Source organism: Erpetoichthys calabaricus, chromosome 12 (genome assembly GCF_900747795.2).
Source record: "Erpetoichthys calabaricus chromosome 12, fErpCal1.3, whole genome shotgun sequence".
Lineage (NCBI taxonomy): Eukaryota > Metazoa > Chordata > Cladistia > Polypteriformes > Polypteridae > Erpetoichthys > Erpetoichthys calabaricus.
The window spans coordinates 49095216-49121480 of record NC_041405.2 but is presented as its reverse complement, the minus strand read 5'-3'; the positions used below and the strand labels follow the sequence as shown (position 1 = coordinate 49121480).

The 26265-nt window shown below is 39.3% G+C and overlaps 1 protein-coding gene across 1 annotated transcript in view; it reads right to left on the bottom strand.

Annotated features, from left to right (window-relative positions):
• The window catches only part of LOC114662141 (hephaestin-like), a 102286-nt gene that overhangs the window by 43725 nt on the left and 32296 nt on the right, over positions 1 to 26265 (bottom strand). Inside the window, exons 5-7 of the mRNA XM_028815495.2 lie at positions 25173 to 25385; positions 21979 to 22158; positions 21636 to 21890 (exon numbers count right to left, since the gene is read on the bottom strand). Coding sequence (XP_028671328.2) covers positions 21636 to 21890; positions 21979 to 22158; positions 25173 to 25385 — 648 coding nt within the window. The remainder of the gene's footprint in view (positions 1 to 21635; positions 21891 to 21978; positions 22159 to 25172; positions 25386 to 26265) is intronic.

Here is a 26265-nt window from a genome sequence, read left to right as displayed (position 1 = left end):
TGTGTGCGTGTGTGTGTATGTGTGTGAGTGATAGTGGTCCCTGTCCAGGCCTGTTTTCAAACCTTTTCCTAGTCCTAATTTAATTGTCTTTGGTCCCTGCAACCCTGAAATCAATTGAGAAGCTTCTAGAACTGGCCTACTAAACTCAGCCCATTGAAGAACACAGTGCTTGTGCAGCCCTTAAATGTACCCAAATGTTATGCCATATATACATTGTCAAACTTACTGTATATACTTGGATGACATCTTTTTTTAAGGCAAATCACAAGAGTAGAATATGTTACAGCAGCTTATAGATTTTTTATTGTCAGATTAAAGGAATACTCCACCTGAAAACAATCTAATCTTGAAATATGCAGAAAGTAGGTAAGAAAGTTCATGATTCAATGGTCACAGTAGGTGACCAACACGGTACAACAACAAACGATATAAAAATATCTAATGAAAAAACTTACATTACTTCTCCACACGTAAAGTCATCCATTAATTTGCTCACAGCATTCCAAGCATGGATTTTTAACAAAATATTTTTCAATATTCCTCTTCAGGAAAACACTTTGTGAACAAGAAAGGAATGCACATGCACTTTCAAATGAGCGGAAGACATGAGGACCCACCTCTTCCCTTCATTCATTGGTCAAGAGCCATGTCCTCAATTCAAAAAGACAGAATTTTGGGAATGTGTTGTATTGCTGACTTTAATAGAAGTAAATGTTAATAACAGCTTAACAAAAAAATGCATATCATTTGACTGGATGATGGGTGTTGTCACACACGTGTGCTTAGGAGACAGTCAACAAGCCCAGAGGTGAGCGATTTATTATCTGACAGGGGGTTGTATTGTGGTAATAATGCCTCTCTTTCTACTCTTATAGAACCAAGGAAGAAAACAACCTACTCGCACCATCAACAAATCTCACTCTGGAAAACAACTCCACAACAATATCCACTTCCAGTCCTGTTTTGATGACATCACTTCTGTCCTAACCTCATCATATATACACACAAATATGTCCTTAACTTGGCCTGGAAGGAGACACAGCCCAGGAATCACAATGCACTTCCACCTGGAACTAATGGATTCGCTCTGCACACAGAACTGGCAGCTTCACTTCCCTATTAAAAGATGTCTTCTCTTTATTCATTTATACCCAAAGCAGCATAATAGAGCAAATATTAAATGCAAGCTAGGGGAGCAGGTAAGAAACTTTTATTCAGTTATTATGGTCTTTAACATTCTTAAATATTCTTAGTGTGTCAAAAAGCAGAAACAATTAAAGTAAATGGATGTGGCAAATCAAAATACAGTATAACCTGGATATTTCAGGAGTTGTCATAGACAACGCTGGTCAACAAACCCAATGTGTTCAAGTTACATTGTCATGTCTCCTTCTAGACCAGGGGTCTTCATTTTATAAAAGGTTCTTACGCACAAAAATGTTGCGTACGCCCGTTTCCACAATCACTTCGAGATGCATAATAACTAAACTTGGTGTAAAGCCACACACTTGTTCACAGCAGGGTCCCCCCCTTGTGTATGCACTTTTCTGCTCTGTTTTGCAAATTGATGGTACCCAGTGTCAAAGCAGTGCTACTGTTTCTATGGTCCACTTTTCATTTTTAGATTCACATCTATAATGTGGGATTTATCAAATACACCAAAATTAATTGCATATCGTTTACAAATTTAATTCACTTAATTGTAATCATTCTGTAACAATATAATGGTGCATGGAATGGCCAAATTATTCCAACTACCATGGCTATTTTAGTGTTGTTAGAAGACAAAGTAAATGTAAGAATTAGAAGAGAGTGCGTATTTACAGATGATGATGACTGGCTTCTAAGTCAATTTCAGTTTCCAACAGCTATCCTCTTTGAGCTATGTGCTGAACTGGCACCAACTTTACAAAGGCAGACTTTGAGGAATTGTGCTCTACCTGCTCCTTTGCAAGTTCTGTCCACTTTCAGATTTTTAGCCTCAGGAGCTTTTCAACTTGAACTTGTTGACTGATTGGTTATTTACAGTCATCACTGAGTCATGCCATGCCAGCTGTATAGGATAGTATTATCCGCTTGTCATCCAGATATATAATATTTCCTTACATTGTGGTTGAACTGGGAAACATAAAAGTGCAATTTGCAGCAATGTCTGGTTTTCCAAATGCAATCGGTGTTGTCATCTGCACACACATTACTATTGCAACGACGCTGGACAAGTTATATCAGTCAGGGATGAATCGCCAAAGGAATTAGCTGGCATTATATCATCTATAGCAGGAAAGCTTATTAAAAACAGCAACTCCGTACAGTCGCAGGTTCTTCTTCCAACTAGTGCAACAACAGGCAATCAGTCCTTTTAAGAATAGCGAGTCACCTCCAAGTAAAGAGGAGAGAATCTATCCGTTGTGGCTCTTGGTGCCATCACTATGCTATAAAGGCACCTTCATAGAATGAATTTGCTTAATGTATGTAAATAGAAAGCATTTCCATTCTATTAATGTGCTGCTTTATAATACACTGATTACATCTTGCCTGAAGAAGGGGCCTGAGTTGCCTTAAAATCTTGCATATTGTAATCTTTCTAGTTAGCCAATAAAAGGTGTAATTTTGCTTAACTTCTCACCACATCAATAATGGCTAACACAGTACCACACCCTAGTTCTATAGTGATGTGCTATGTACCTGAACAGATGCGTTATGATGAACCTGACTCTGACCCACCAAATGATCAGCCAGATTGGGGAGCGTTCCAACTTTGTTTGAATGTAATTAGTAAAATGCAAAAATAGGTAATCAAATGCAGCATTTATTTTTTAACCAATTCATTTAATTTGTGGTCAGTATCATTGAGTACAGCCCTTATATTCCTTAGGTAATTGGCCACATCTCTTGTAGCATCCACTATGACATTTTGTGACTGCTGAACAGTCCATCAGCGCACAGCCAGATAGCCTCCCAACAATTTTTATGAGGCAGAGGTGTATGTGTAGCCAGCGCCCGAAAACATACTTGGCACAGCAGTATTATCACCGACTGACCATCATCACATGGGAGTCAGTTTTTATAATATTGTCTGAAACAGAATAAAGAGACAGTGGGCTGCAGTTCGCCTTTTCACATCGACTGTGATATCTGACCACTTCTTTTTTCTTTCAGGCACTGTGCATCTTTCTGAACTTGAACTTTCGAGTGTCTCCACCACGCTTTTAATTCTTATACCACTGTGTAAACCAACAAATAGTACATATTTCCTTGCCTCCACTTCTCATTCACTGAAATTCTTCTTCTTTTCAAGTGCCTTTTCCATTGCTTTTTAACCAAACATTGAAGAAAATTTGATATTTCTATTGATTTGCATATTAAAATATGTGAAATTCAGGGAGGAGTTGGGGTGGGGCTTTAGGTGTGTGCACATGCGTTAAATTTCATGTTTGTTAGGATTTGTAAAGGGGAAGTGTGTGGAACTTGCCGTACACACAGACTTATGTATATTTTGTTTGTACACACATTTCCACTTTTGTCTGTACATCATGTTTTAGTGTGAATTCTATGCACGGCGTTATACATAAGGTCCCAGGTCAGTACAAGAATAAGACAACAAAAGTTCTTTATCTTAGGGTCTACATAACAATGTTGGATAGAATCACCCCAAAACCATTCCATGGTAAAACAAAGTCCAGTGCCTTAGCCACCACACCACACTGTCCATCTTACTTTAATCTCTTTTAGAATACAAAGGCACCCTACCCACTGTTGTCTTCATATATGTACTAAGTGCTACTGGAATAGGTGCCAGCTCCCTGAAAACCTGAACTGAATAAGAAGGTATAAAAGTAGGTGAATGGGTAATAATGCTTGAATTTCAATATTTTCTTACGAAAACCACTTTTAGTTTTCTTGGCCATAGCCATGTCCTTTATAATAATGAACATTTTTGCCTGTCACGTGGGTGTGGTATGTGACTTTGCATGGCCACGGTCTGTGACAATTGCTATGAATCTTGTTGGTATTAGTTAGAATTTAACTGTTATTTTAGACTTTGATTTTTGCACCTTGTTTTTGGCTTTTGCACTGTTTTTAAGTTTTTACGTTTTTACTGTTTTTTTTGGCTTCATACCTTGACCTGTTTATCCAGCTGTTCCTTAGTTTTGCCTACAAATTCTTCACTCTTCTTCTCCTAATCCTATCTGCACCTTATGTTTTTGGCCCATGGCCAGTCTATTTTCCATCTTAGGCACAATGTATCAGATTCTGCCTGTTTACAGCATTAGAAAAGGTGAAGGCCTCAAAAACAAAAAACCAGATCTGCACTGCTGTACTGGTGTGAATTCAAAGTTTAGACTTAGCCTCACTCCCAGCTCAAGTGGAAGGTTTACTGGGCTGCACAGGCCCAAACAACAGTGGACAAAGTCTTCAAAATCAAAAAAATCCCCAAAAGGAGAGACGAAAACCTTAAAAAAACTCTAATCCAGGAAAATAAAACACATTTCCTTTCACATTTAAAAATCAAATTCAAAAATTGTGCAAAAAAGCAAAGGATAAAATAAATTAAAAGGTATAAGGCAGGCTCTAAGGTAAAAGAGGAAGTGAACAAATCTAATCAAACCCGGCAAACAGTACCTTGAAATGAAAGTCAGAAGTCAATAACCAGGAAATCCAAATATAAATGCAAAATCAAAACTCAAAGAACAGGCGATAACATCTGTGGTCAAGCAGCCATTTCATATACTGCTTGCACTGAAATGGCACTGGTGCTGACCTCCAGTCTGCAGATTCAGTTTGATCCTACCCCCTGGGCTCCACATAAAGAGTACAAGCAATATAATTCTTTCATAATGTGCTCTTTTCTTTCTTTTGTTTGGCCTTCCCTACAGGATCTGAGTACATTTTACATATGAAGTACGGGGTTTTTGATCCCAAGGAACATTACTTTCACATTCATTTAATAAATTATATGCTAAGTTTAATTTTGATATTGTCTTATTGCGACGTTATATTCTTATAGTAGGGTGTTGACCATTGACTTGGTGATCTTTCCCTGAGTCACCTGGAAATATGCGACATGTGACATTATTCGGAGTGTTGGCATGAAGACTGACACTTTCCATTCCAGAGTACATATTTGTTATTAGGATTCATGTCGGTGTGCATTGCGTTATATTGATTTGTCTTTTCCCAGTTATGAACTAATATTTTTCTGATTAAAAAACATAGATTTTTGCTTAGTGCTTTAAACTTGACAACTGTTCTGCTGTCTTTTCTGGTTTTGACTTTTGCCTGTTTCCTTGACCATGTCTCATTTCCCAATCCCTTTTCATTAAAATCTTTTACTGTCTCGCCTTGAGCCAGTACAAATTTAAGGAATTACTAGTTATAACATTATCATAACAAAATATTAAATAAATAAACAAAACCATATTCACAATAACAAGTTCAATAGCAGAGAAAAGAAGAAATAAAAAGAAAAAACACCCAAACCAGTGCGAGAGTCCTTGTTAAGCAGTAACATACAATAGATGTGGCCCTCAACTCGAATAAAGTGGGATACAAAAAAAAAATGGATAGATGTTTGGATGAGTTAAAATGAAAATAATCACAGAATAACATAACCCAGATTACTCATCTTGCAGGCTAATTTTTTTAAAAATTGACACCTTTCCAGTTTTAACTTTTAGATCTCACTTTTAATTTCTATTTGTTTTCTGTCATTCTTGTGTCATCTGCTGATGATGTGATCGCTCCACCACTTGGATTTTTCACTAGCTTTCTGAAACTAAACAAAATGTCTTCCCCTGTACTTAAATATCACATATATGCATGTGCATGTTGCTAGGGGCCTATCCCATGTATGATGTCGTGGCGCCTGTCTTATTTAAGTAAAAGGGAAGACATTTTCCTTAGTTTCAGAAAGCTAATTCTTCCTGTAAATTGTTTTCAAGGTTGTGTTTGACATTGGAGTCTGACTTTGAGCTCATCTAATTTCTTAGACTTTTGTGAACCACCCTCTTTCCTTTCTCATTTGCTGTTCTTGTGTTGGCCATAAAAGACCTCCAACTTACTCTTGTAAATATGCTGGCCCTTTTTTATGGGAAGATTAATAAAGACTGTCAGATTAAGTGTCCTGAAACCAATTTAAGACACCCACTTGCAGGGTGCCAAACAGTCTTTGCAAAGGCTTTGCTGCTATTTATTTCTTGTGCCAGCTCCTGCTCCTGATTTTATTCATGTTATGTTCAAATTGGGCAGAGAATTGTGTCCAAACAGACAAAATATTAACAAGAGGAGCACCAGAGATGAATAAATATTTCATTTAAGCATAAAGCAAAAGGAATGTCCACTCATTAGGCAGGTCTTCACATGGAGAATCGTGTTATCTTTTCCCAAAACCAGACTTAAAATCACAAATCTTAAGAATTGTTCTTAAACATTTTGTTTTTGATAAATAATCTTTCATTTTTGAGATCTGTGGTAACACTTTAGGTGTTGCAAAAGTCAATCTATTACTCATTTCCTCTTATGTAACAAGACCTTAACATACGCTTCTTTTGGTGTTCATAATACTTACAAAGCATCTCTGCAATGTGACTGACTAACAAAGTGTAACTTTGGAGTGATCTGAAGTGGCTTAACTGAGACACATTTCTCTTGATATTGCTTAATTCAATATAAGACTTGTGAATCCTTCATATTCATAAGTAACGATATCATCATGTGTTTATACCACACTGTACAGGTATGAAAAGCCACTATGCTGATGTTTTGTAAGTGATATGAAAACAAAAAGAAGCCTTTGCTAAGGAATTGTTACATACTGTAACAGTAAATGAGTAATAGATGCATTTTTGCAGTATCTAAATTAAAGTATTCCCAGATCTCAAAGTTCAGATGCTTGCTTAACGTGAGAGGCCTTCTTACACATCATAGCCACAGGTATTATAGTGTGTAGGTTACGTGCCTAGCAACCATGTAGAATCATAGCAACCAGATGCACAAAATGGTTGAACCCAAGGAATCTCAAAACATAAAATGGTAGCAAACATCCATATTCTTCAACCTGCTTATCCAGGGCAGGGTCAAGGGGCAGCTGGGGCCTATCCTAGCAAGCATCAGGTGTAAAGCAGAAGCAACATCTGGACACAGTGCCAGCCTATCACAGGGTGAACACAATGACCATGTATCTAACCTACATGTGTTTGGACTGTGGGAGGAGAGAGAATCACCCAGAGGAAACCAACAAGGACACGGGTATAACATGTAAACTCCACACTGGGGGCACTCAGTTCGTGAATACTGGTCTCCTTGTTGCAAGGCATTACACCACCCTATGATGTGAAGCATGATAAAGCAAATTTACTAAATTGTAATGTAACAATTTGATTGACAAAATAAGAAATATAAACATATAAGAATAAAAATGAAAATTACAGGGAACCAAAAACAAGAATGAAACATTTTAGACAGTTACATACTTTAGACAGGTTATACTGTATATAATAATCTTCATGCTCCAAGTGAATAAAATAGAACAAAATAAAATAAAATCTGATGGCAGCTACCTCTGCAGTTGTCAGGAATGAAGAGTAGCACTTTTAATAAACAGTGAAAAATATGGATGGCTTACAAGGATCACTGCTATTAAATGGCTTTGCAGCTGGTAATTTTAATTCTGTAAAGCTTAGAAACTCAGACAAACTGAGGAATTTAAAGTGTTTAAATCGAAACATACAGTTAGGTCCATAAATATTTGGACAGAGACAACTTTTTTCTAATTTTGGTTCTGTACATTACCACAATGAATTTTAAATGAAACAACTCAGACGCAGTTGAAGTGCAGACTTTCAGCTTTAATTCAGTGGGGTGAACAAAACGATTGCATGAAAATGTGAGGCAACTAAAGCATTTTTTAACACAATCCCTTCATTTCAGGATAAAGATGGAACGTACTCACAAGCAAGGAGAGTGTGTTGAGCAGATGGAAAGAGTACTTTGAGAGGCTGATGAATGAAGAGAATGAGAGACAGAAGAGGTTGGATGATGTGGAGAATCAGTAAATCAGGAAGTGCAACGGATTAGCAAGGAGGAAGTAAGGAAGAGGATGAAAAATGGAAAGGCCGTTGGTCCAGATGACATACCTGTCGAAGCATGGAGGTGTTTAGGGTAGATGGCATTGGAGTTTTTAACCAGATTGTTTAATGGAATCTTGGAAAGTGAGAGGATGTCTGAGGACTGGAGAAGAAATGTACTGGTGCCGATATTTAAGAATAAGGGGGATGTGCAGGACCGTAGTAACTACAGGGGGATAAAATTGATGAGCCACAGCATGAAGTTATGGGAAAGAGTAGTGGAAGCTAGGTTAAGAAGTGAAGTGATGATTTGTGAGCAGCAGTATGGTTTCATGCCAAGAAAGAGCACCACAGATACTATGTTTGCTCTGAGGATGTTGATGGAGAACTTTAGAGAAGGCCAGAAGTAGTTGCATTGCGTCTTTGCGGACCTGGAGAAAGCATATGACAGGATGCCTCGAGAAGAGCTCTGTTTACTACTATTGTATGAGGAAGTCGAGAATGGCAGAGAAGTACGTAAGAGTTGTACAGGATATGTATGAGGGAAGTGTGACAGTGGTGAGGTCTGCAGTAGGAGTGACAGATGCATTCAAGGTGGAGGTGGGATTACATCAGGGATCGGCTCTGAGCCCTTTCTTATTTGCAATGGTGATGGACAGGTTGACAGACGAGATTAGACAGGAGTCCCCATGGACTATGATGTTTGCTGATGACATTGTGATCTGTAGCGATAGTAGGGAGCAGGTTGAGGAGACCCTGGAGAGGTGGATATATGCTCTAGAGAGGAGAGGAATGAAGGTCAGTAGGAACAAGACAGAATACATGTGTGTAAATGAGAGGGAGGTCAGTGGAATGGTGAGGATACAGAGAGTAGAGTTGGCGAAGGTGGATGGGTTTAAATACTTGGGATCAACAGTACAGAGTAATGGGGATTGTGGAAGAGAGGTGAAAAAGAGAGTGCAGGCAGGGTGGAATGGGTGGAGAAGAGTGTCAGGAGTAATTTGTGAAAGACGGCTATCAACAAGAGTGAAAGGGAAGGTCTACAAGATGGTAGTGAGACCAACTATGTTATATTGGAGACGGTGGCACTGACCAGAAAGCAGGAGACAGAGCTGGAGATAGCAGAGTTAAAGATGCTAAGGTTTGCACTGAGTGTGACGAGGATGGATAGGATTAGAAATTAGTACATTAGAGGGTCAGCTCAAGTTGGACGGTTGGGAGACAAAGTCAGAGAGGCAAGATTGTGTTGGTTTGGACATGTGCAGAGGAGAGATGCTGAGTATATTGGGAGAAGGATGCTAAGGATAGAGCTGTCAGGGGAGAGGAAAAGAGGAAGGCCTAAGAGGTGGTTTATGGATGTGGTGAGAGAGGACATGTAGGTGATGGGTGTAACAGAAGATGCAGAGGACAGAAAGATATGGAAGAAGATGATCCGCTGTGGCAACCCCTAATGGGAGCAGCCGAAAGAAGAAGTCTTGACAAAACACTAAAATATTCCATTGTGTACTTGAGAAGTGGATGGACCTGCCACTGAGGAAATGATGTGCCTTTACAGAAAGAGGACTGCAGCTTCTATTTATGCCAATGGTCTTAAAACTGTTATCTTAACTGTTATCAGAGAACTTAAGCTATTGGTGGAATGACCTTGCTATTGTCTTCATAAGAATTACTTAGGAACAAATTGAAATCACTTTAGTTTTATTATCCATAACCTTCTGACTCACTAGTACAAGAAATCCCCCACATATGATGTACTGTTTGACTCATCTTGATATCTAGTTAGGCAAGACATCAAGTCTTTTTATGCCCCATTGTTTTGGCCCTCTGTACCCAAAGAAATTTCATTTGTAGGCCATTTTTGGACCATATTTTGTGCTGGAAATTGCATCCTTTTGATAGAGAATAAGCCAACAGATATCTTCAGCAAAAATGTTCACAAGTACTTGAAGGTCCAGTGGTCAGCCCCCTAGTGTAAATATGATGAGTCAAAGTAACTCCTTTTCACAAAGGTTTGAAAAAATAGAGATTGGTAATATAGGTGTGTGGAGTGTTATTTTATGTTATGCAATGTTGCTATCATAATGATAATATTTGTAATATCTGGTACTTTACCAGTGGTCTTAGCCCTTTAAAAGTCACAAGGTTGAAAATGACAAATTTTAAACGTAAGCATGTGGTTGTCACTTTAGACTATTTCAAGGTCATCTATTACAAATGTATTGTTATTTTTGCTTTGTGCCCTCCCTCACCCTAACCTATCATCTATAGGAGGGAGCGAAAGCTTTGGATTCATGAAAAATTTTGATCTCCGGTTTTCTACAGATCTTGACGTTTTAGGATCCCCTGATACTGAAAACATTGATATCTTGATGATGGGTGTGTGTCTATTTGTGTATGTGTGTGTCACAGGTTCTTGAGGACGTTCTAGAGCTAAAATGACTGGATGGAAAAATACCAAAGTCGAAAGTAAAATGTGTTATGAGATGATGATGTGCTGATTAGTTTTTGAGCCAACTCGTGTAAAAGAAAGAGGCCCTCTAGAGGAACCCTCAAATATCGTAATTCTGTAATTAATTATGAATTCTTATCGTCAGTTGCTATCGTAATGACCTGTTGTATGATCAGAAATATCAGCAACAGAGTTGTAAATAATTACTGAAATGTTGTAGAATAGTTTGGGCAATTTGGTTCCTAGGCCACAAAGCCTACTGACGCTCACATCATTTACTGCAGATGCAGCCATTCATGTATCTCTATGAGAAGATGAAAATGACAAACGTCTTTTACAATCTACAATCTGTAGACAGTAGACTTTTAAGCTGAAGCACATATTTTAATATTTCAAATATCTGATGCAACAGTTCTTGTTTATGTACTTCTACCTCATGAAGTAAATCATTACATTTCTTATGAACACCCTAAATTAGGGTGACTTATACTGTCTCAGACTTTGCCTTTGTGTTGACAAATAGACCAGATCATTAATCAGAAAAACTAAGGGGTTAACAGATTGTACAAGCTAATAAAATTAAATTGCTCTTGATCAGAGCTTCTTCTGCCATAGTATCACCACTTTAGTTGGCACTTTGCCAATGGCTTATAAGCAGTTACTGACTTTTATTATTTCTTACTGACTGTTCTTGAGGATTTGTAATTTAATTATGTTGTCAAATCTAAGTAATAATTTCATTTGCTCATCATAAAATATTTGAGCACAAAAGATGAAGATCTGGTTAGTAGCAAAATCAGCTTACAATCACAATGGTCTCCATGTTTATGCAGAGTGTGCCCTGGCAGGTGAAATGATTTGCTCAGGGTCACAGAGTGAGTCAGTGTGTGGAGCTGAAGCTGCAGCCTTGTGATTTACAGCCCAGCTTTTTATGTACTCCTCCACACTGACTAGCTCATAAAAGACTGTATTATATTTTTATGCCCCCTGAATAGAACCATTCCTTAGCTGTGACTAAAGGCGGTCAGCAGTATAAGAGGTCACCTGCATTGAGCAACTTGTACTGACCTAAACACACCGAACTGGAAAATAGGATTTAAAAATGGATGGACAGTAATATTTCAATTTCTAGTACAGTTTATTCTTATTAAGCGCACAGCACAGAATACAGTATTTGAAAATGTAATATGAAAAATTAAATGCAACATTAACACAGCATAATACAAAAAGCATCTGCTTGCATCTCTCTATGAATCCAATCATCTATCATTTCATTTCACCCTTCCATCCAACTCCTGATTTAAGGTTTGAAAATGGACAGTTTTTAAAGAAGATACAGAATGTGCTGCAAGAAACTAAAGGGCATAATGTGAGGGGGCTAGGTGTGAGGTTCCTGGACAGGGTCATTTGTGGATTTTTTATAGATATTGAATATTTCTTTTACTTGGGCACCAAGCTGTTGTTGCACCAGTCCTGCCAGAAACTAGCATACCCTTCTTTCTTTTTTTAAACGAGACTTAAAATTAATCTTTTTTACAAGTTTTCATCCATAGATAAAGTTCATAGTCACCCTTGACATTCATTATTGTCTTTATTCTTTATGCATTTTAAAGAAACAACAAAGTCATAAAGAAAAGTCAGAGCCTTGCTTAGTCATTTTTGTTTTGAAAGGCCCCTACAGTGACAAGACAGACTGGTAATGTAATTCTTACACCATAACTGTGCTAACATGAGTTGTTTAGATCATGTTTTAGGTCTGGCCTGCTGAATCTGCCCAACTTTATTAACTCTGCAGAAGAGCAGGCTGACAATAGTGTGACCCCAGTCTGCACTGATCTGTTGGCACATACAGTACAATGAGACAGCACTGAAGGAACATAAGCCATCATAATCGTGACAAACAGTCAAAATAGGTACGTATTTATATAAAGAGCACATTAATGCATAAATAAATACAATTCACAAAAAGATTTTAGAACAGATAACATAATAAATTTGATAAACAAGAGGAGACCATTCAGTCCAACAAGCTTGTTTGTGTAACTAATAGCTAAGCTGTCCTGAAATCTCATCCAGGTACTTCTTAAAGGTTGTCAAGCTTTCTGCTTCAACTCCACGGTTCAGTAGTTTGTTTCAGAGTCTCACAACGTTTTGCCTAAAGAAATGCTTCCTGGCCTCACAATAAACACATTTGTCCTTAATATCAAGTACGTGGTTAACCAATAAGTTGACAAAATTCTGCTGGATCTACTTTGCCAATGACTTTGAGAATTTTGAAGACCTGGATTAGATCCCCATGCAGTCTCTTCTGCTCAAGACTAAACAGGTTTAATTTTCTAAGGATGTAACTTTAAGTTCTGGAATGTACCTAGTTGCTCTTCTCTGAGAATAATATCCTTTGATTTATACTGAACAATTTTTACAATATAACCTAACATTTTATTTGTCTATTTGAACACTTCTGCATAATGCTTATATGGTGTGTCAACATAAACCCCTAAATTCTTTTCAGAGGTTGCTTCCTGTATGACATTGTCTCCCGTCAATAGGTTCCTATTTTCCACATGTAGCACTCTGCACTTTTCTACATTAAACTGCATTTTCCAGATGTTTCATCCAGTTCTAAAGCTTGACCAAGTCTACTTGAATTCTTTTTTCCTGCCTCCTCAGTGTCTGCCCATTCCTCCACTTTTAGCATCAACTGTGAATTTCACAAGTTTACTAATTATACTGAAATCAATGTCATTAATATAAGTCAGAAAAAGTGACGGTCTCAAGACAGACCCCTGAGGGATTCCACTGATGACCTCATTCCACGTGGAGCATTTTCCTCTTATCTGTACTCTTTGTCTCCTGCGGGTTAACCAACTTGAGATCCATTTTGCATGAAAATAATCTATTAGGGTCATAACAGAACTGCACCTCACAGTAAATGAAACTACAAAGGCAAAGTTACTAAAAAAATAAGGAATTTAAATTTAACACTATTTATCTTCATAAAAATATAGTTTATTTTAGATATGCTTTAACCTTGACAGTCTACCTCATCATTATTTGTTTCTTTTTGAATTTCCACCTCCTCATCTCTATCCTGCCAGTCCCTGTACCATCCTACCCTACCATCAAAATGCTCTGGAGTGAGCTCCTCCTAACCGCTCTATTTAAGAGGCTGTCAAAAATGCCAGGTTGTGTGCTATGAAATGTCATGCCCTGCAAAGTCTAATAGCTGCAAAAATAATCTGACAGCATTAAACTAGCAAATAAACACAGATAATAAGGGTACAAAACACAAAACTGCACACAGTATAATATCCATAAGCCCTGTGTCAGCCTTTTAAAAGAGGCACAGGATCCCTGTTTAGTTTTAATTAACCTGCTCTCCTCTTCCTCTCCACTTGAAATGTGTGCTGAAGTAGTTAACAAGGCAAGAAATGCCAGGTAATATCATCATAACTGTATATACATCACATTTTGGTCCAACTGTATAATTTTCTAGTTAGGTTGCCTATGGAACTTTTTCATTACATTGTGCTCACCTTGCTACAAATGAAACAAAAAAAAAAAAAAAAAAGGGCGGAGTGGTGGCTCTGAGGCTAAGGATCTGCGCTGGTATCCCGAAGGTTGCTGGTTCGAATCCCCGTCACTGCCAAAAGGCCACTGCTCTGCTGGGCCCTTGAGCAAGGCCCTTAACCTGTAATTGCTCCAGGGGCGCTGTACAATGGCTGACCCTGCGCTCTGACCCCAAGGGGTATGCGAAAACTACCAAATTCCTAATACAAGAAATTGTATAAGGCGAAATAAAGAACAAAATAGTGATAAGCAAACTCCTCTGAATTTGTATCACCTTGAGTTTGGTGAAAATGTGGAAATGTTGGAAAGTTTCAGCACACTCTACAAAATACGTTAAAGTCAGTGGGGAATGAGAAACTGAATTACAGTTGAGTGGATTATAATGGTGCAAGTGTCTCTAAGGGCTAGAGAAGCATCGGCCAGCTACTGTATGCTGGACTGATTATTGTGACCAAAACTGTGTGGAAGCAGTGCTAACCACTGCACCACTGTGCCTCCCTGAGACAAAATGCTCTCCTTTAACTTTCTATGTACCTCCCAAGCTTCTGTCACTATGACTAATTAACACTCACAGAGCCAGTCTCTGTCACTACCTGATCTACGCTACATAGCAAGGAGCATAATACGGTTAGGCCAGAAATAAGGACACAACGAACAATAAATCTATGCAGAACAACAAAGTTATTTCATAATATTCTCATTATGGTCAGCTAAGAACATTGAGGAGGTAGTTGACTGCATTACTGACTACATCAACTTCTGTATGGACATTGTAGTTCCAGTAAGAACTGTACGCTGCTATGCTAACAACAAGCCTTGGATTACAAGTGACATGAAGGGCCTTTTGAACCAGAAGAAAAGGGCTTTTAAAGACGGTGATCAGAATGAGCTCAAGCAGGTGCAGAAGGAACTCCGAGTCCAGCTCAGAGCGGCGAAGGAGCAGTACAGGAGAAAGCTGGAGCAGAAGTTACAGGATAACAGCATGAAGGAAGTGTGGGATGGGATGAAGATCATCACTGGCTGCAGCTCGAAGCGGGGTGCCACCATCAAGAGAGACGTGGATAGAGCAAACCAGATGAACAACTTCTTTAACAGGTTTGACCACCCTAACCCACTCTCACCTCGGAGTACTGCACCCTCCACCCATCCTTCTGCTGATACCAGCATAGGAGAGACATCCCCACCCACAATTACAGCAGCGCAGAGAGCTGAGGAAACTTAGTGCCAGTAAAGCAGCAGGTCCAGATGGAGTATCGCCACGACTGCTGAAAGCCTGTGCGCTGGAGCTGGGGAGTCCTCTACAGTGCATCTTCAACCAGAGCCTGGAACAGGGGAGAGTCCTGAGGCTTTGGAAAACATCTTGCATCACCCCAGTTCCAAAGGTATCATGTCCTAGTGAGCTGAATGACGTCAGGCCTGTCGCTCTGACGTCACATGTGATGAAGACCATGGAGCGGCTGCTGCTTCACCACCTGAGGCCACAGGTACGCCATGCCCTCGACCCTCTGCAGTTCGCATACCAGGAGAAGGTGGGAGCAGAGGATGCCATCATCTATATGCTACACTGATCCCTCTCCCACTTGGACAGAGGAAGTGGTGCTGTAAGAATTATGTTTCTGAAATTCTCTAGCGCCTTCAACACCATCCAACCTCTGCTCCTTAGGGACAAGCTGACAGAGATGGGAGTAGATTCATACCTGGTAGCATGGATCGTGGACTATCTTACAAACAGACCTCAGTATGTGCGTCTCGGGAACTGCACGTCTGACATTGTGGTCAGCAACACAGGAGCGCCGCAGAGGACTGAACTTTCTCCGGTCCTGTTCAGCCTATATACATCGGACTTCCAATACAACTTGGAGTCCTGCCACGTGTAAAAGTTCGCTGACGACACTGCTATTGTGGGCTGCATCAGGAGGGGGCAGGAGGAGGAGTATAGGAACCTCATAAAGGACTTTGTTAAATGGTGCGACTCAAACCACTTACACGTGAACACCACCAAAACCAAGGAACTGGTGGTGGATTTTAGGAGACCCAGGCCCCTACTGGACCCCGTGATTATCAGAGGAGACTTTGTGCAGAGGGTGCAGACCTATAAATACCTGGGAGTGCAGCTGGATGATAAATTGGACTGGACTGCCAATACTGATTCTCTGTGCAAGAGAGGACAGAGCCGGTTATACTTCCTTAGAAGACTGGCGTCCTTCAACATCTGCAATTTGATGGTCTATCAGATGGTTGTGGCGAGCGCCCTCTTCTACGCGGTGGTGTGCTGGGGAGGCAGCATTAAGAATAAGGACACCTCACACCTGGACAAACTGGTGAGGAAGGCAGGCTCTATTGTAGGCATGGAGTTAGACAGTTTGACATCCGTAGCAGAGCAACGGGCGCTCAGCAGGCTCCTATCAATTATGGAGAATCCACTGCATCCACTGAACAGTATCATCTCCAGACAGAGGAGCAGCGTCAGCGACAGACTGCTGTCACTGTCCTGCTCCACTGACAGACTGAGGAGATCGTTCCTCCCCCAAACTATACGACTCTTCAATTCCACCCGGTGGGGGTAAACATTAACATTATTCAAAGTTATTGTCTGTTTTTACCAGCATTTTTATTACTCTTTAATTTAATATTGCTTTTTGTATCAGTATGCTGCTGCTGGAGTATGTGAATTTCCCCTTGGGATTAATAAAGTATCTATCTATCTATCTATCTATCTATCTATCTATCTATCTATCTATCTATCTATCTATCTATCTATCTATCTATCTATCTATCTATCTATCTATCTATCTATCTATCTATCTAATGTAGACCTCAGTCAAAAAGACTGCAGGTTGTTTTGTTGTTGTTTTTAAATGCAGGCATGGTGCAAACCTTTCTGAAATGCTAATTGGATAGTGACATCAAGAATGCATGTATATGCCACAAATTATTCACATACATGTGAAGCAGATCAGGCAGCACCATAAAGTTTATGCATGTCTGAAAGTTCTATACATGCTCGATACAAATCAGGGAGGCAGCGCAATTCAAGTAGTGACACCCCTGTCCGACATGGCTGTTAAAACCCTGTGCTGTCACTGTAGCTATGTTTGTCCCAAATTACCAAAGTTCTGTAGCTTTTTGTTTGCTTCATAGGACAATTCTGGCAATAGTGTGATATGTGTTCATATAATTCCACAGATCAAATACTGTATCTTCGGTTTAATACTTTTAGTAAAATCTCAAAGCAAACCAATTCCCACAAAAATAGTGAAAAAATTGATATTAAAGAAAAGAAAAATTCTTGTTTAAAGAAAGTTCTGTTTAAGGCTTATTTATATTGTTTTATTTTTCCCTGTGTTTGGTCATACAGTCATATTACATAAATAGCGGTACATTTGGTCAGAAAACTGTATGCCAATGCTCTATTTGTAAACTAATCTAACAGTTCATGCTAGCAGTGAGAATATTTCATAGCTGGCTTAATTAAAACTCAGTTTTACAGATATAGCTAAGAAAGTTCTATTTCATGTTAAATTACAGGGGGTAAAAGACTATACAATAGTCCAAATAACTATGCGAAACTGATATCCTATTGAAATTAAGCAGACACGTAATTGAATTTAACATTTTTAACTTTCTAAGACTGGCTCTTATAGTCACACTGGCCTCATATAGCATCATGGGAAACTGGGGAAAAAAAAGTTCACCTAAGCTGGCTTAATGTTGAATTTTAAGGGACAAATTTGTCAAATATTGTCTGCAGCGAATTCATTACGAAAAACATTTTGGTGACTATTGCAGGTCAACTCTGTTGACCAGGTCTTCAAATTTGTCAGATGTATTGATAAGGTTAATGCTGCAGAATTAATTCATCTAAATACTGTGACAGATAGGTGGCGCCACCAAGCCCCAAACCCTGGACACAATCAATACAAATGCAGTCACAGATTCATTTTATTATCAAAATACCTCACACAGATTTCTTCCAAGGTTGCAAAAACACAATTACCAGCAAATTCTTCTTCCTTCCATCTCTTTTCTCTCTGTCTAACTCCCTCCAGTGATTGTTGCCTTCCTTCTTCCCAACTCTGGAGGATGCTGGACAGCTTCTTTTAATGTCAGACCCAAGTGTACTTCTAGTGCCAGGGCTTAGCCCGATGGAAGCACTTCTGGGTAAAGGAGAAGCTCTGAGAAACAGGGATCATGAATCTCCATAGCACCCCTTGGCTGCACACATGGGACCCAGAAGGGCTGACACAGCACTACAATTCCCATCATGCCCTGCAGATGTCCACATGGTTACTTTGGTCCTGAGATGCTGCTGTATATTGAACAGAAGAGAAAAATATTCTGAAATAGGAGCCTTCCCCCACTGCTCCTTTGTTTTGTCATCCTGTCCAGGTAAGGGTCCCATACCCATCCAAGATGGGATGCCAGTCCATTGCTGTTCTTCCATTCCAGCTTTCCTGCTTGGTAAGGGTCCACATTTTCTCTGAGGAGGGATGCTGGATAACCCTGCCTGGTACTTATAATAATTATAGGTTTACATAGGTTTATAGTGTACTTGAAGAGAGTGGTGAGAATGAAAGTGATAACTTTTAGAAATCTGAATCACACTACTGAGTTGCGGAGCTGAAATAAAGTCCTTGACAACTTAAACAACATGAGATTCTGAAGTATGTAGTTTAATTATTAGCAAACTAAATAATCTCATTGAGTGAATGTCTGCCCCAAATGTATAAAACTTCTTACGTTCCCCATGTGGGTCACTGTATGAAAATATAACAGATAATGGAATGGAATATTTTATAGATATTGAAGCCGATATGATAATGAGCTATTTAAATACACATTAGTATTCATGAGAATGGATGGCTTGTATTCTGTTTGAGCGGATATGGAAATGCATAGCTCTTTTCTGAGTGAAAACAGGAATTCAGAGATTTATTGATGGCAGCAGAAAGAGATTGTGTGTGGTGGGGTGGAGAGGGGGTGACTGCTAAAATTACTTTAGTTCCACTTGATATTGCAGCAGAAGAAGCAAGCAGTCAGCTACTGATAATGGAGGTATAGTATTCAGCTGCTTTTACTTTGCAAATATGGCAATAGATCATTTGTATCTGAATAAGTAATGCAATTTGCAATTTGTATCAGAAATGGCAGTGGACTGTTGGCATTGAGGAGATGGACACTTTGTTAATTGAGTTTAAATTCCTAATAGGGCGGAAGTACTAAAAGAACTGGCACAAGCTAAGAATGGGTACGTCTCTCCCAAGAGTTGCCTGGGTCTTTCACTGTAGACATTGATTTGAATCATTCACAAACACTTCACTGTGCCATTCACGTCAAGAACTTGTAAAATTCTGGTTTGCTTCCTTTAGAAGTTACTGAAGAATTCTCAGGCTTCATCCATTTTCTTAAACTATCTTTATTTTAAAATATGACACCATTTCTATATAGCACTTGTATGCAGGTCATATTTTTAATCATAAACTGATTAGCCAAGCACTTATTAAAAATAAAAATTGATTGATTCCGCTCAGTAATTGATCGACTGGGTCATCATCTAATGTTTCTACTGACTTGTTTTACACTACAGCTTTACCAAACAGTTTGGGATTCATGAAGAACATTGTCTATATTACTTGAAATTCTGGCACATTTTCTTATCTGGCACCTTCCTTTTCCTAAATGTGAAGGATGTTATGGCATTGACAACACATGCTCGAATTCTGAGGCATCTAACTTTTGTTACAGCACTTTGATTCTAATCAATGAATTTTTAAACATTTCAATTCTGCAAGAATAGTTTGTGTTTCTAAACATGACAAATCTAATTTAGAGACGCTAGTGTATGGAGCATAGCCCGGCCTCACACAGAGCCACCAGCCTATTACAAGGTCCCTTCATGCACACATACACAAGGCCTAATATGCACATCACCATATTTGGCAGAAAAAAACAGGCTACCTAGAATAAGACCCAAACACACACACACACACACACACACAGACATGTGGAGAACATGCACACTCCACACAGTCTACAACCAGGAGCAAGATTCAAACCTAATTCATGGATCCATGAGGCACCAGAACTAACCACTGTGCCATTATGCTGTCCAAGAATAGTGCAGCTCTTAATTAAATATGATCAACAAAAGAAATATTCAATTTAATTTATTCTTGTATAGCAGTTTTCACTGAGGTATGGCTAAAATCGCCTAAAAAAGTATTCACCCCTTGAAAGTTGTTACTTTTAATAGTTATAAAACATTTAATCATAGTGGATTTCATTTGGCGTTTTTTGTTGTTGATCAACAGTAAAAAGAGTCTTTAAAGTCAAACTGAAAACAGATTTCTTCAAAAGTGACCGAAATTAATTACAAATACAACAATTATGAATTATACGCACTGTATACTTACAGCCATAATAGTCTTCTATGCTATAGGCTGTATTGATAGTGGGGAAGATGAGAATAAAAAGCTGATGAGGTATGGCACAGAAACAACCATCTGTAACTGAATATAACAAAGATAAAGGACTTGGAAGGGATATTTCATGTGCCAGGGAGGCCAAGAGGACAGTCACTGTAATAGAGGTAGTACAGACTTATAAATACCAGGGAGATTCATCTGAACAGTCGAATGGGCTGGGCGGATAGCAAAGACCTGTCAGAGCAGGCTCTTCTTTAAAGAGACACTCAGGTCATTTAATGTCTGTAATCTGCTGCTGGAGGAGTAACACCAATTCAGGGGATAGCAGATGTCTGAGTAATCCGATAGTGAAGGCCAGCGGCTGTACAGGACTAAACTTTACGCAGTCGGGGCAGAGAAAAGAAAGAAGATAATAGCAAAATTATAGGGCAACAAAAGTAATTTTTCCCATTCTCTCCATTCCATGTTATTGTGTAGGTCATTTAGCCTCCAGCTCATTCAACAAAAGTGTGTTAAAAGGCACTACTCAGAAATTGTTTTGTGCATGGCTGTGAGGCTGTGTAATGTCTTCTTCCTTTGTGTCCACTCTTCATTTCCTCAGCCAATAATAACAGATACATTGAAAAAGAGACAATATTTCTTTAGGGATAAAATATATTAAATGTTTACCAGGTATATTTTGTGTGTAGTTCTAGGGCTTGCACATATTTAATAATCTGCATTTATTATACTTTTTCCTACCTTACACCCAGTGCTGCTAAAACAGGCTCTGCCTCTCCATGAACATGAGCTGGATTTTGTTCTGCACTATGACTGCCCGAGCAAGTGAAGGTATTCTCTGAAATAGTAAAGTTCTATCTATCTATCTATCTATCTATCTATCTATCTATCTATCTATCTATCTATCTATCTATCTATCTATCTATCTATCTATCTATCTATCTATCTATCTATCTATCTATCTTTGAAGTGTTTATATAGTAACAGTAAAGTAAAAAAATCTTACATCATTTACATGCTTAAACACACACTTAAATATAGTAAATACTAAAGAGGTAATTTGCCTTGAATGGTTAAATATACAGTACACAATGCAACGTTGATATAAAAATAAGAGCTGTTTACCTGCTAGATGTTCATTAACCTGGCAGCTCAGCAGCCACTTTCCGGCATTGCTGGGGTGCATATTGGCTGTCACAAAGGTTGCAGGAAAGAGGCTGACAACATCTGTGCGCTGATGCCTCACCGTCAAGGTCTGTCCATGGAAGAAGGCTGTGTGAACATCTGCCTCACTACCCATCCCAAACAGATGCCAGGACACAGTGCTTCCAACACACATCTCCAGACCTGGTAGACTCCCATTCATATATCCATTGATAGCTGCACATAAAGCAGAAGTTAGAACACAGCACCTGCATCATTGAAATATACATAATGTGAGAGGGGATGGTAGAGGGGATGACCTTACAGTGCTTTTTATTGCCAGCTGTAAAATCTTCACTTTCTTTGTCCACATCTTCATGATCACTGCAAAACTTCTCAATATTCTCATCCAGATACCAGCTCAAGTTCTCATCCACGTTCATAAACATCAAAATGAAGTCTTTGTCAACATCCAGGCGAGCTAGAGACACGCCATCTAGGATACCTTTGAGAAGGAGTAAATAAACTGTAAAAATATGAGCCACTACCCTGGCAGACACCATACAGTATCTATCTATCTATCTATCTATCTATCTATCTATCTATCTATCTATCTATCTATCTATCTATCTATCTATCTATCTATCTATCTATCTATCTATTGTACGTACCATGGAGAACAGATGGGCATCCCAGCTGGATGGGAGAATGACTTCTTACCTGGCCAGGAGTATACAAGGGATGAACCAGCACAAACAGGAGGCCACATGGCAGTGGTCCTTGAGGCACCCCAGTTTGGACACCTGCAGGGGTGCATGGGAGCTGAAGTTCAGAAGTGCAGCCCTATTGACTCACTGGGTACCATCAGAGGGGGCTGTAGGGGGAGGACCTTATTAGTTACACTATCTATCTATCTATCTATCTATCTATCTATCTATCTATCTATCTATCTATCTATCTATCTATCTATCTATCTATCTATCTATCTATTTAAAAGTAGTTCATATAATTATTCTTGGACTAACTATACTAAGATGTTTACTGCAAGTTTTACTGAAGGAAACGTAGTACCTGTGTGGTATTTATCCATCTATTATGTTTATATTTAAGCTGTGGCCATCTGTCTGGTTGTAGAACATGAGAGCCATTGGGGTTACATCTGACCCCAAATAAGTGGTACAAGGTATAACCTGCAACATGAACGTGCATAACGTGCATGCAGACAGGGCCAGAGGCAGATGATGGTGCATGGACCTGAATGGAAGGAGATGTGGAAGATCCAGGCAGAGGTAACAGGAATAATCACAGAAAATCACTAAGTGGATAAAGTGGTTCAGTAACTTTTCAGTTTATCTAGCAAGCCAATGCAGAGAGAATAGCTACTGAGGTTAATGGGTAGAAGATGGGGAAGACAGATAAATGAATCCCTATGCTAGTGTGCCTCAGGGGAATGAAAGGAACATTTGATTTATTTTTTGTAAATATTTCCTTCTTATAAAGAAATGCCAGATTACATACAGCTACAGTGGTATAGCATACTCTGACTGGGATTGAGACAATTGAAGTCCCTATAAAGAGAGCTCCATGGGAGGACTTGACAGCTCCTCTCAAGCTCGAGGAAATCACGTCTTCAGGAACGTGTGAGCATAACAAAAGTGCAGTGCTTGCCAAGGCAGGTACTCCAACAAGAAATTGTCTTCCCTGTCTCATAATGAGAATATTCAAATATTACTCATGGAATTATTGGCCAGTAAACATATTATTTATTTTTGCATTCTTTTGAGTTTTCTAAACTTTATACTCTCATGACCTTGACCTCATCTTCTAGAAGGCCTGGTTTCCATTTAGTCTTTAGAAGCTAATTCTGTCTTCTGATAGCAATCCATTCTTAATGAATCCATTTTTCCCTTTTTCAGAACTCATTAAAGCTCAGCTATTGGAGTGCTGCAGTATCTGCTGGTTTTCATTCTGGTCACACTCTCTAATGAGAGGCATGCCATTAATTAGACTAGTTGCCTAATTAAGCCTCTTGTTCCGATTTTCATTAGTCAGTGGGAGCAGGAATGCTCATTAACTTTGCATTTTTTTTTCAAAAGATGGGTCCTGAAACATGCACGTCCACATGCAGTGCAACCAGTGAATCCTTGATTAGAAGAGGATTCCTAAGTTATGATGAAGTCATGGTAGACCTCATAAAGTCGTTGGGTTATAAAGTGCCAATGCTGCTGCATGATGTCACGTGGATGCCTACTTGTAAACTGGAAATGGGCCTCACTGAAAAGCCATTATTTCTAAAGAGGCTGGATACAGATCAGTGTGCTAAATTGCTAAACTTGTAAAGACATTATAATTAAATAAGTTAGGTATAATTGTGAACCTATTTACTGAGTTCAGAAAAAATAACAACAACAAAAGGCTTAATTAAGTGTAGGTTTGTCTACCAGGAAGAACGTGCCTGAGATGAAATGGTCATTTAGGATAAAAGCTGCAGCTACTAACCTTTACCCTAACCCTTAAGGAATCAAGGAGAACAATAAATAGCTTTCTTTTTTTATTCCCAAACATTAAATACAGAGAATCACTTTTTGTCTTCCTTGTAGGTAACCAGAGCATTTATGATCAGCTCCCTGTTTGTTTCCATATAACCATTAAGAGAATGGTTTGGGTGAAGGCTCAATGAATCCTCAGTAAGCCACAACCATGTTCACTTGAGGATGTCAATGATGTTTTGCAAAGTGTGACTCAAGCCATATTTTCAATTGGTCATCCATCCATCCATCCATTTTCCAACCCACTGAATCCGAACACAGGGTCACGGGGGTCTGCTGGAGCCAATCCCAGCCAACACAGGGCACGAACCAATCCCGGGCAGGGTACCAACCTACCGCAGGACACACACAAACACACCCACACACCAAGCACACACTAGGGCCAATTTAGAATCGCCAATCCACCTAACCTGCATGTCTTTGGACTGTGGGAGGAAACCGGAGTGCCCGGAGGAAACCCACGCAGACACGGGGAGAACATGCAAACTTCACGCAGGGAGAACCCGAGAGGTGAACCCGGGTCTCCGAACTGCAAGGCAGCAGCGCTACCACTGCGCCACCGTGCCACCCTTTCAATTGGTCATCTTTTCGAAATTCTAAAATGATCTTGGAAGTATGGTAGCATGGTGGTTTAACACTGCTGTCTCACAGTTCCGGGCTACATATGCTAGCCTGGCCACTGTCTATGTCAAGTTTGAATGATCTCTCTATATGTTCTTGTGGATATTTCTCGTGATACTCTGATTTCTCCTGCATTCTTGTTAGTGTGGAACATCTACATTGCCACAGCATGAATGATTGTGGGAGTGTGTGCCATAGCACTTTATTTAGTAATTGTTTTGTGTCCTGTACCAAATGTCACTGGGATAGATGCCAACACCCTATAATCCTATATTAAATGAACTGAGATGTTCATAAAATGAGTGCATAAAATAACTTTTAAACATTCACAGAAGCATGTTTTTCTCACCTTTCTTGCAGGTGAGCAATGGCCCAATAAGTCCTGAGGAGATATCCCGTGGAGCGTCCACATGAGAGTGATAGATCCACGTCAGACAGCCTGGGTCATCCTCCGTGGGTGCATGTTCATCTGTCACAGTCCATGTGTAAGTGTGGGACCCACTGGGTGCAATGGCATCATCAAGCTTATTTTTTCCAAAGGTCTGGTCAGGGTACAAAGATCCTAGAGTGAAATAAATTATTTAATGGATGATGACACAACTTATCTGGAATAGCATGGTTTTTGGTGATTCATATTTCCAGTTCTGGCCTAATGAAACTACTGTATATTTTAAGAGCAATTAAAAATGTTAGAATTGCTTTTAATTTAGCAACCACCTATAAATGCTTAAAGTAGGACATCATATTTAGAAAGACTATTTTATATGTTTGTCAACCTGTGATGATAAATCCATTTAATATGTGCAAGTGAATCATAAATACAGCAGCCTGTCAAAATTAGAGTTTCACAATTAACCAATTTCTTAAATTAAGCTGGGAGATGTGTGCAAAAGAGAAAACAAATGAAATTAAAAATTAAACAAAGCAACCATTTTCCTACCATGTCAGTTTCTCTTCCAGCCCCCCTGACTTCACCTCTTCCTCAATTCAGCCATATTTATAGAGCGGCTTTCATCCTGTCTGTAAAGATGTGTTTACTTTTTTGTTTTTTGATCTTTTATCAGGTATACAGAGTGGCCATCCCCAAACCTTTTTGTGACTCTTCATCATTCTTATTACATTGCCGTAGTCGGTAGGATTATTGCTTGAAAATGACTGAAGAGCAAGACCTGACTTTGTTGCTACACAGCATGGCTACAGAAATAAAGGGACTTAAGGTCCAATTGGGTGAAACCAGAATCCAGCTCGCTGAGGCGGAATCACGGGCTCAAGCACACTTCACCCTCCAACAGGATTGGTGAAGGGCTTCCTCCCAGGTACTGATGCTGTTACAAGAGAACAAAGACATAGAGTCGCATCTCTTAATTTTTGAGTGTACAGCTACAGTATAAGACACCATTGGAAGCACACCGAGTAGGCTAACATATTAAAGCCGTTCTGGA